Source organism: Balaenoptera musculus, chromosome 10, assembly GCF_009873245.2.
Source record: "Balaenoptera musculus isolate JJ_BM4_2016_0621 chromosome 10, mBalMus1.pri.v3, whole genome shotgun sequence".
Lineage (NCBI taxonomy): Eukaryota > Metazoa > Chordata > Mammalia > Artiodactyla > Balaenopteridae > Balaenoptera > Balaenoptera musculus.
In genome coordinates, this window is record NC_045794.1 from 6163608 (window position 1) to 6175617 (window position 12010).

The 12010-nt window shown below is 42.4% G+C and overlaps 1 protein-coding gene across 1 annotated transcript; it reads right to left on the reverse strand.

Annotated features, from left to right (window-relative positions):
- Window positions 1-10317: 10317 nt before the first annotated feature.
- MRPL51 (mitochondrial ribosomal protein L51) lies at window positions 10318-11515 on the reverse strand. The gene is made up of 3 exons (XM_036866010.1): window positions 11263-11515; window positions 11068-11178; window positions 10318-10639 (listed from the first exon to the last, which is right to left on the reverse strand). The coding sequence occupies exons 1-3, from the start codon at window positions 11348-11350 to the stop codon at window positions 10443-10445; spliced, it is 396 nt and encodes a 131-aa protein (XP_036721905.1). The 5' UTR covers window positions 11351-11515; the 3' UTR covers window positions 10318-10442.
- Between the last annotated feature and the right edge of the window lie 495 nt (window positions 11516-12010).

The window sequence follows — 12010 nt, forward strand, 5'->3', positions numbered from 1 at the left end:
AGTTTTAAGAATTCCTTAAATATTCTAGATAAAGTACTTTGTCAGATAAGTGGTTTCTCCCAGTCTGTCTTTTGTCTTTTCATCCTCTTAACTGAACCTTTTGTAGAGCAAACGTTCTTAATTTTAAGATCCAATTTATCAACTTGTCCTTTAATGCATCACTTTTGGTGTCACACTTTGCCTAGCCCTAGAGTCTCGTAATTTTCTCCTATTTTATTTTCTAAGAGTTGTACAGTTTTGTTTCATATGTAAGTCCATAATCCATTTTGAGTTAATTGTTGTATGAGGTGTGAAGTTTAGGTCGGGGTTCCTTTTTTTTGTCAATGAATGTTCAATTGCTCCAGGACTGTTTGTTGAAAAAGCAATCCTTCCTCCATTGAATTGTTTTGCACTTTTGTCAAAAATCAGTTGGGCATATTTGTGCAGGTCTGTTTCTGGGTTTTCTATTCAGATCCATGACCTATGTGTCTGTCCTTCTGCCAATAACATGCTATCTTAATTACTGTAGCTATGGTAAACCTTAATATAAGGTAGAATTATTTTTCCCACTTTATTGTTCTTTTTCAAAATGGTTTAGCAATTCTAGGTCCTTTGCCTAATAGATCATTTTAAAAATGCATTTGTGTAAACTGACAAGAAAATAGACTACTTAAAGACCAAAAAACTAAGTGAAAGCTGGTACCCGGAGAGGTAAATTGAGCGCTGAAGCTTGTTTTGCCTTGAGGGCGTTTGCTTAAAAGTTGAATTTAGGCATGGTGACCTCATAGGGTGCCACTGTGGCATAGGAGACAGAACCCAGGGCCTGCATTGGGTTGGAAATCTAATAGAAGGCCCCCACTATAACACCAGAACCCCAGAAGACTATATCCTCATGTAAGAGTGGATTTAAAATATGCTAACACCTGAACTGCCCCTAGGGGACTGCATGGAAAATTTGCTCATCTGGAATCTAAGTGCCTACTAGAGATCTTTTCTTTTTTCTTTTAAATATATGCAGACAGTTTATAATTAAAGCTGTGGCTGTTCTGCCTGAATTCCTTGCTGGTCCGAAAAACAGAATAGCAAGAATTTTAAATGGTTCCAGGTTGACAGTGCCACCAAGCACCAGCCGAAACAGTGCAGATCGTCTCTGGATGAGCTGATCTTCAATCTAGGCCTTGGGGAATTTCCACAGATACAGTTCCAAGAAAAATAAATTTTGGTCAAAAATGGGAAACAAATAAGGAACAAAGAACCAGGAGCAAGAGCCAACAAAGATGGAAATAGGAAGTAAGAAAATTAGAAAATCAAGCCAAATAGTTCAATGTCTGATTAATAGGAGTTCTAAAAAGAGAAAACGGTATGACAGAGAAAGATTACAAAAGAAATACAAGAAAAAATTTCCGAATTGAACAAGTCTTTCTGGATTACATAGTACACTATGTGCCAGCATAGTGAAAGAAAAAGACTCACGTCAAGACACATCTTTGTGAAATCTCAGAATATTAGGGGAAAAGAGAAGATCCTAAAAGCTTTCAAAAAGAGAGAAAGGGACTTCCCTGGTGGATCCCTGGTCAGGAACTAAGATCCTGCATGCCACACGACGTGGCCCCCCAAAAAAGAGAGAGAGAGAGAGAGAAAGGAACAGGAATGAGAATGGCAACTCAATACAGTATTAAAAGATAGATGATATGACAGTGCCTTTAAAATTCTGAAGAAACATGATCATTACCCTAGAATTCTATACCAGCCAAACGAATATAAGACCAATACGTACCAATATAAGATAAATATAGACATCTTTCAGATATGCAAGGAGTGAAAATTTTTACTTCTCTTTCCAAGTAGGCTACTATAAGATGTGCTCTGGTAAACAGGAAGGAGAAAGGCAGCAGAGCTGGGGAATGGAATGCTGGATCCACACACAAAACTGGTGAAGGAAATCTTTGGAACGAAAGCTACACCACAGACCCAGAAACAACCTGTCCTGACTGAAGTAGGAGGACGGAGGAAACTGCAGGACAGTCTCCAGAGGGGGAAAAAAAACCTGTAAAGCATCTGACATGTTTAAATATTTGAAAAAGAATATGAACAAGTACTTTACAAGTCTGATGTGACATGCGGAAAAAATTAGAGCTAGGTACATAGAAAATTATATTTTGAAAAAGAGGTAATTATAAACTTAGGGGAAAACAAAAAGTTGAATAAGAACTAGAAATTATCTCACCTTTACGTTAATTGATTTCCAACAAGAGTGTCAAGACGGGACTTCTCTGGTGGCGCAGTGGTTAAGAATCCACCTGCCAATGCAGGGGACAGGGGTTTGAGCCCTGGTCTGGGAAGATCCCACATGCCGCGGAGCAACTAAGCCCATGCACCACAACTACTGAGCCTGCGCTCTAGGGCCCGCGAACCACAACTACCAAGCCTGTGTGCCACAACTACTGAAGCCCGCGCGCCTAGAGCCCGTGCTCCATAACAAGAGAAGCCACTGCAACGAGAAGCCCGCGCACCACAACGAAGAGTAGCACCCCCCCTCGCCGCAACTAGAGAAAGCCCGCACACAGCAACGAAGACCCAACGCAGCCAAAAGTAATGAATAAATAAATCAATTAATTAAAAAAAAAAAAAGAGTGTCAAGACCATTTAATGGGGGAAGGAATAGTCTTTTCAACAAATGGTGCTGGGGGACTTCCCTGGTGGTCCAGTGGGTAAGACGCAGTGCTCCCAATGCAGGGGACCTGGGTTCGATCCCTGGTCAGGGAACTAGACCCTGCATGCATGCCGCAACTAAAACATCCCACATGCCACAACAAAGATCCCACGTGCCACAAAGAAGATCCCCAAGTGCAGCAACTAAGACCCAGCACAACATAAATAAATACAATATTTAAATAAATAAATGGTGCTGGGATAATTGGATAGCAACAAGCCAAAAAAAAAGGGGGGGGGCTTTCCTGGTGGCGCAGTGGTTAAGAATCTGCCTGCCAATGCAGGGGACACGGGTTCCAGCCCGGGTCTGGGAAGATCCCACATGCCGCGGCACAACTAGGCCCGTGAGCCACAGTTACTGAGCCTGCGCGTCTGGAGCCTGTGCTCCACAGCAAGGGAGGCCGCGATAGTGAGAGGCCCGCGCACCGCGATGAAGAGTGGCCTCCGCTCTCCGCAACTGGAGAAAGCCCTCGCACAGAAATGAAGACCCAACACAGCCATAAATAAATAAATAAATTTATAAAAAAAAAAAATGAAGTTGGATCCCTACCCCTCATCATACACAAACATTAACTGAAAATGTATCAAAGAGCTAAAGCTATAAAACACTTAAAAGAAAACACAGCTGTATGTCTTCATGACCTTGGATAGGCAATGGTTTCTTAGATATGACCAGAAAACACAAGCAACAAAAGGAAAAATAGACAGGGCATCAGCAAAACGTAAAACTTTTGTACTTCAAAGGACATGATCAAGAAAGTGAAAGGACAACCCACAGAATGGGAGAAAATATTTGCAAATGAAAATATTTGTATCTGATACAGTACTGGTATCTAGAATATACAAAGAACCCTTCCAACTCAGTAATGAAAACATGAATAACCCAATTTGAAAATGAGCAAAGGGTCTAAACGGACATTTCTCAAAAGAAGATATACAAATGGCCAAAAAGCACAAGAAAAGATGCTCCACTTCACTAACCATCAAGGAAGTACAAATCAAAGCCACAATGAGATACTACTTTATAACCACTAGGATGGCTATACTCAAAAAGACAGGTAGTACCAAATGTTGATGAGGATTAAACCAAATGTTGGAGAAATTAAACCCTCATACACTGCTCGTGGAAATGCAACATAATGCAGCCAATTTGGAAAAGAGCCTGTAGTTTTTCAAACAGTTAAACACAGAGTTACCATGTGACCCAGCAATTCCACTCCTAGGTATTTAACCAAGAGAAATGAAAGTGCCCACACAGAACCTAGTACACGAATGTTCATAGCAGCATCATTCAGAATCGCCAAAAAGTAGAAACAGCCCAAATGTCCACCAACTGATAAATGGATAAATACAGTGTGGAATAGCCATACAATGGAATACTATTCAGCAATAAAAGAGGTGGAGTGCTAATACTTGCTACAACATGGGGAAATCTTGTACCTACACTAAGATAAAGAAGCCAATCACAAAGGATCACGTGTTGTATGATTCTGTTTAGATGAAATATCCAAAACAGGCAAGAATCTACAGGGACAGAAAGTGGCTTAGTGGTTGCCTAGAGCTGGGAGGAAGGGAGAACTGATGGTGGCAGCTAAGGGGTAGGGGGTTCATTTTGGGGTAACGTTAAAAATGTTCTAAAATTGATTGTGGTATTGGATACACAACTCTGCGAATATATTAAAAGCCATTGAATTGGGTGAATTGTATGTGGATTGTATCTCAATAAAGATATCAAGAGGTTTTTTTAAATATAAGAAATATAAGTTATCCCACAGTACACCACTTGGCTCAGTAGTAAACAATATTTAATAGTCCTAATAATGTAAACACTGTCTACTGATTTAAGCCAAAATGCTGATATAACTATAATGAAGAGGCGTGAGGGATACGGGCTATAAGAAAGGAGGGCATTGGGGAGTGTAAATCCAGTTTCCTAACAAGGTAACTAGTAAGGGCCACCAGCTCCCTCTTCCAAAATCACACGTGAAGAATCTATGGAAGCTATAAGGAATCATGAATCTCAAGAATTAACAAAGACAAAGGCATAAGAATACCTTGGGGAGACTGAAGGCTCTAGTTATGTGTTCAGTTGCATCCTCCAAACGTTTTTATGTTTAAGTCCTAACACTCAGACCTCAGAATGTGACCTTATTTGGACACAGGTTCTTTGCAGATGTAATTAGTTGAGATGAGGTCATATTGTTGTAGGGTGGGCCCCTACTCCAGTATGACTGGTGTCCTTATAAAATGGGGAAATTTGGAGAGACACACACACAGGGAGAACGCCTTGTTAACATCAAGGCAGAGATTGGGCTGATATGTCTATAAGCCAGGGAACACCAAAGATAGCCAGCAAACCACCAGAGGCTAGGAGAGAGGCATGGAACAAATTCTCCCTGACAGCCCTGGTGATGCCTAGTCTCAGACTTCTAACCTTCAGAACCGTGAGTTCATACACTTCTGTCATTTATGCTACCCAACTTACGGTACTTACGGCAGCCCCAGAAAACTAACACAGCTATCTTGAATCAGCACATGTGTTAGATTCCCAAAACAAACAACAAATATCATACATAGATATTACACATACATGTGATGAAAATACCAAAAGGGACTTGCGAGTGTGCTAAAGTTTTTGACTTGTTATGAATACTGATAAGTTTAAGAAACCAACAGGAGTAGACAAATATGAGTGTTTCTTAAAGCATGAATCACCCTGAAGACAAAAATAGAACATTGTTTTTCTGGAGGACCTCAGGTACAGAAGGTGGAGTTAACTGCTACTCTTCAACTCATGACACATGATCTCCACTTATGCATAGAAAGATTTCATTTCATTTTTTTTTTAATTTATTTATTTATTTATGGCTGTGTTGGGTCTTCGTTTCTGGGCGAGGGCTTTCTCTAGTTGCGGCAAGTGGGGGCCACTCTTCATCGCGGTGCGCGGGCCTCTCGTTATCGCGGCCTCACTTGTTGCGGAGCACAGGCTCCAGATGCGCAGGCTCAGTAGTTGTGGCTCACGGGCCTAGTTGCTCTGCGGCATGTGGGATCTTCCCAGACCAGGGCTTGAACTCGTGTCCCCTGCATTGGCGGGTAGATTATCAACCACTGCGCCACCAGGGAAGCCCTCATTTCATTTTATAATTCCATTTTTCCTTATTCCCCTCCCCAGCCATAGACAACATTATAAATTGTTTGATATTTATAATTTTGTGTTTTTGCAAAATGTGTATTGTCTTCTGCACGTGTGTTTTTATTTTTATTTATTTATTTATTTTTAATGGATTGATTTTTAAAAATTATTTATTTATTTGGTTGTACTCGGTCTTAGTTGTGGCAGGCAGGCTCCTTAGTTGTGGTGTGCCAGCTCCTTAGTTGTGGCACATGAGCTTCTTAGTTGTGGCAGGCGGGCTCCTTAGTTGTGGCATGCAAACTCTTAGTTGTGGCATGCATGTGGGATCTAGTTCCCTGAACAGGGATCGAACCCAGGCCCCCTGCATTGGGAGCACGGAGTCTTAACCACTGCGCCACCAGGGAAGTCCCGTATGTATTTTTAATTTACATAAATGATATCATGTTTTAAATCTCATTCTGTTTTTTCATTCAGCATGAAGTTTTAAAGACGAAATTCATATAATTTGTAAATGATCGGTTTGCTCTTTCCTTCCAATCCTCGTATCCATTTAATTCCTTCCCTCCTTCCTTCCTTCCCTCCTTTCTTCCCTTTTTTTTATAACACTGACTAGTACCTTCAGTACTAAGTTAAAGTGCAACAGTAATAGTGGGCATTGTTGTCTTGTTGCTGATCTTAAGGGAATACATATCTGTTGTTGATCTCTAGTATATCACCTTTACCAAATTAAGGAAATTTCCTTCTGTTCCCAGGGTTTTATTTTTTAATTATAAATAGGAGATGAATTATTTAAATTCTCTTTTCTATTCAACTAAGATCATCACAGAGAACTAAACCTTCACCTTTCATAACAGGAAGCTAATAGATGTCTAAAGCTGATAAACCATGAAGAGCAGGAGGGCATATTATTTCAAATTATGATGACAAATACTAGAATAGTTCAAAGAAGTGAAAGCCTTTCATTCTGGGAAGCTAGTTTGGAGGGTAGACTGGGATTAGGCAGGGGATTGCTGTTTTTGTCATATAACTTTCCCTTCTTTTTGATTAACTATATGTATGTATTACTTTGATTTTTAAAAAATAAAGCTTAGGGCTTCCCTGGTGGCGCAGTGGTTGAGAGTCTGCCTGCCAATGCAGGGGACGCGGGTTTGAGCCCTGGTCTGGGAAGATCCCACATGCCGCGGAGCAACTGGGCCCGTGAGCCACAACTACTGAGGCTACGCATCTGGAGCCTGTGCTCCGCAACAAGAGAGGCCGCGATAGTGAGAGGCCCGCGCACCGCGCTGAAGAGTGGGCCCCGCTCGCCGCAACTAGAGAAAGCCCTCGCACAGAAACGAAGACCCAACACAGCTAAAATAAATAAATAAATAAATAATAAAAATAAAGGAAATCTCAGCCACTCCAACTGAGGCACCAGACATGTGAGTGAAGACATCTTGGACATTCTTGCTTCAACCAAGCTCCCAGCTGAATGCAACCACGTGGTTGACCCCTGCCAACACCAAATGGAGCATAACCGCCCTGCTGAGCCCAGATAACCCAGAGAATATGAGTTCATAATTTGTTGTTTTCAGTCACTAAGTTTGGGGATGGAATATTACGTAACAATATATAATCGAAACTGATACTTTTAAAGGATTTGGATCAAATAAGAGACCTAATCACCCTAACTCCTTTACCTTCAAATCTCAATTTATATCTATAACTAATTCACTTTCTTTAGTTTGCAATACTTTTATTGAAAAGTTAATTTAAAAAACCTATTTCCGTTCATTTCTTCAGGTTTTTCTAATTCTTGGCAACTACACACAATCCAGAGGAGTGTCATTACCATTTACACTTGCCAAACTCTGTACTATTTTACATGCATAATTTCATTTATTCTTCACGTAACCCTATGAGGAAAGTATTGTATTGTTCTTAATTGACAGGCTAAAAAAAACTAAGACTCATAGAAGTTACCTACTTTGTCTAGGGTCACATAAATAGAGTGGTATAGCTTAAGTCTAAACCCAGACCTGTCTGACTCCAAAGGCCATGTTTTTAATCAATAGTCTACACTATACCAGAGACTCTGATCAACCTAAAAAACCCTCCCAAGAAACACAAATAGCACTTTTAACCCACATAAAAGATTTCTTTAAAAGCAATACGTCAAATACTTTCCTTTTGCCCATTTCTTTTTTTTTTTTTTTTGCCATGCCTTGTGGCATGCGGGATCTCAGTTCCCCAACCAGGGATCGAAGCTGTGCCCCTTGCATTGGGAGCACAGAGTCGTAACCACTGGACCACCAGGGAAGTCCCTCATATACTTTCCCTACTTCACTCTGCAAATATTTATTGAGAGCCTTACATAGACTAGGCTCTGTAGACACTGAATTTAACCCTAATCAATACACAATTCTAAAATTGTAGCAACATTTTTCTCCTCTCAGTTGAGTAATGTCAAACTTAGTTAACTTGATTTATGGCCAAGCAAATTATTAAAAGATGAAAAAGCAGACAGTGTCATACTATGCTTCATTATAGCTAGACCTACCCAGCCATCTCCCAACACATTCTATGTTCCCTCACCATGTACCACAGATCACTCTTCTCTTCCCCACTTGAAATGTTCTACTTCTTTCTCTGCTTACTGAAATCCAACCTCTTCAATGAAGCCTCTTCTGATTAGGCCAAACGCATTCTCTTATCTAGGTTATTTATCACCCACATCAGTGGTTTCCAAACACAGCTAATTAAAATCACCTGGCTTTTAAAATTAGCACTACCTAAAATTAGAGGAGTTATACTTTGAAAAAGCAAAAGCAAAAGCCTGGAAACAATCTAAATGTCTATCAAAATGGAACTGGTTAAATCATTATGGTATATAACGTGAGGATATAAAACCATACCTAAGTTACATTAAGTGAAAAATGTAACTTAGTGTGCATGGAATCCTACTTTTTGTATAAAGAAGATAGATAGATAGATAATATAAGCTTGTACATGTACAGTATATATCCAGAAAGATTAAAAAGAATCTCATAAGAGTGGTTGCCTCAAGAAGAAGCACAAAAAGCAAGCTGTGAGAAAACTTTTCATCTGATTACTCTTAATTTGTTTTGTTTGTTTTTTTTTGGCTGCGTTCAGTCTTTGTTGCCGCGCAGGCTTTCTCTAGTTATGGCAAGTGGGGGCTACTCTTTGTTGCAGTGCGCGGGCTTCTCCTTGCAGTGGCTTCTCTTGCTGTGGAGCACGGGCTCTAGGCACGTGGAATTCAATAGTTGTGGTCCGCGGGCTCTAGAGCGCGGGCTCTAGAGCGCAGGCTCAGTAGTTGTGGTGCACGGGCTTAGCTGCTCTGCAGCATGTGGGATCCTCCCGGACCAGGGCTCAAACCCGTGTCCTCTGCATTGGCAGGCGGATTCTTAACCACTGCGCCACCAGGAAAGTCCCTGATTACTCTTAATTTGAAATGTCTATATATCCTATATGGATGTCTATATGTCCTATACTGATGGACACATTTTTTAAAAATTATTAAAAAAAAAAACCCACCCACATAGACCCACAAGACTCAGCTCAGCTCTACAGATCACAAATCTTTGGGGGCAGGGACTAGACTTTTTTTTTTTTTTTTTTTTATAAGTTTGTTTTTTATGTCTGTGAGTCTCTTTTTTTTTTTTTTTTTTTTTTTTAAAATTTATTTATTTATTTTTGCTGTGTTGGGTCTTCGTTTCTGTGCGAGGGCTTTCTCTAGTTGTGGCAAGTGGGGGCCACTCTTCATCGCGGTGCGCGGGCCTCTCACTATCGCGGCCTCTCTTGTTGCGGAGCACAGGCTCCAGACGCGCAGGCTCAGTAGTTGTGGCTCACGGGCTTAGTTGCTCCGCGGCATGTGGGATCTGCCCAGCCAGGGCTTGAACCCGTGTCCCCTGCATTGGCAGGCAGATTCTCAACCACTGCGCCACCAGGGAAGCCCCTAGACTTTTTAAATTGTTAGACTACCCAGAGATTCTGATGATCAATCAGGCTTAGGAACCACTCAAGCAAACCACTCATATGGTACTTAATGCCTCATATTAAAGTGTACATGTGAGACTATAACTTTATACACATAACTAGAAAAGCATGGGGGGAGGATATATTACATTTTGGTTTTCCTACAGTTCTCAGCTCAGAAAAGGTACTCAATAAATATTTTTTGACAAGATTAGTGCAGAAGTATAATTCCATTTTTCTATTATATTTCATTTCAGTGTGGAAGGGTTTTTAAAAATACATTTAACATGATGGCACTGTGGGGCAATTTAAAATTACCACTTTCAATACATGAAGGGCCAAACGTCAAAAGATGCCAATAATAATTTTTTAGTTTTTAAACACCATAGGTATGGCTAGACTGCAAAGGGCAAGTGGTGAAGTCCAAACCTAAGACTGTAAGACTTAGGGATGAGTTCCACTTCCTAGTCGCATGAATGAGTAAAAGTAGCATCTAGAGGAAAATAAAGATGTGGATAACAGATTTCAAAGAAGTCCCATTTTATTCCTGAGAGCATACAAATCCCTTTCCTCATAAGGAAAAGCACTTTCCCTTTCTCTCGGGTGATAGATACACCTCTTCCACAGTTCCCAGTATTCTCTTCTACCGGTACTTTCCATGTCGGTTAAAGCATTTGTAGAGATAGCTGATGCGTTTGTTCAGGTTGTGCAGGTCATCAATGAACATCCGATTTCCAACCATTCTCTTCTTTCGGATACAACGCTGCAATTCATTCCCCTTCCAGCCCCGAAGCCATATGGGACCCTTGATCAGTTCTTTGGGGTGCTTTTCAAAGTTTCCTGTGTAATATGAGAGAAGGTATTAGTTCCAAGAGGAGAGAATCCAGCCTACACCAGCTAAGCCTTCAACACGGTTGCATCTCCCTGAGCAGCACCTAGAGACAAGACACATTACGCTACGGCATCAAGAGCACAGGCTCTGAAGCAAGACCGCTTGGCGTTCAAATTCTGGCCCTGCCATTTACTAGCTTTGGAAAAACTACTTAACTTCCCTGTGCCTCAGGTTCCTCACCTGCAAAGTGAAAAGGTTATGAGGTTTAAATGTGTTAATGCATGCGGGGCACACAGAACAGTGCCGAACACAACGTAAATAGCCACGTGTTTGTTCTTACTATTGAAGAAGGTACCATTTCTACACAGGTGAAAAAAGATAGCCATTACGGCATAACTGCCGTTCTGAAATTCTGCACTACGGAGTCGAGTCTTACCCAGGATCCCGATGTTGTCATATACCCCGAACATGGCCCTCTTCTCGTTCCAACGATCAACCACTTTGCGGGGCGGGAGGGTGACCCTTACATGGAACAATCTGGGAACACCTAGGGATGGGGAAGAAAAGGAATGAATCTGAGCCGCTTACTGATAAGTAGTTCTCGGGGCGTCCTACTGCATCAGCCACTTACCCAGAGAGAAGCTTCTGCAGGCCAGCGGCACCTGGCCCCATAGGCTACTGCCTGCCACCCAAGAGAGGCTCCCTGCCATTGCTCTCATCTCTCCCCTACAACAGCCCACCTCACAAGCACAGGAGGGAGGGCCAGACGTGGCCTTCAAGGAGAGAACAAGAACCGTCCCCGCTGGGTTCACGAGGACACTACGTGCACGCAACCATCTTGGGCTTTACCCAGGCAGCTCCGGGCGAGACCCAGCCTGACCCCGCCTTCCCCAGCCACGAGCCCCGCCCTCCAGGTTCCGTTGCAGAGGGTCTTTGACGCCCCGCCCAGCCGAGGCGCTTCCGGTCTGCCCGCCGGAAGTTTTGGAGCGCCGGAAGAGCTGAGGGACTCGTCTCGTTGCCTAGGGCCCCCCAAAGCTGAAGGTCAAACAAATTCACCCTTTCCTGTTTCCAGAGGGAGATGAAGGTCCAGAACCTGGAACCCAGAGCTTCCTTTCTCTGTGCCCCACAGCAGTTTTGCGCTGTAGCTGTTTTTATTCCCCCTAATCGACAGGGGAGGAAATCTGAGGCTGAGGGAGTGAAGTGACCTGCTGGACGTCATATGGCAGAGAACATGGCGGAACCTGGACTAGAGCCTAAGCCTTCTAACTGCCGGCCTGAACTTGCCTCCTGTCCTGGGGGTGACGGAGTGGGTCACGGTCCCAGGGGCACGGCCACTGCCCAGCTACAAACGCGGCATCTCCGGCAGGCACCGCCAGGGC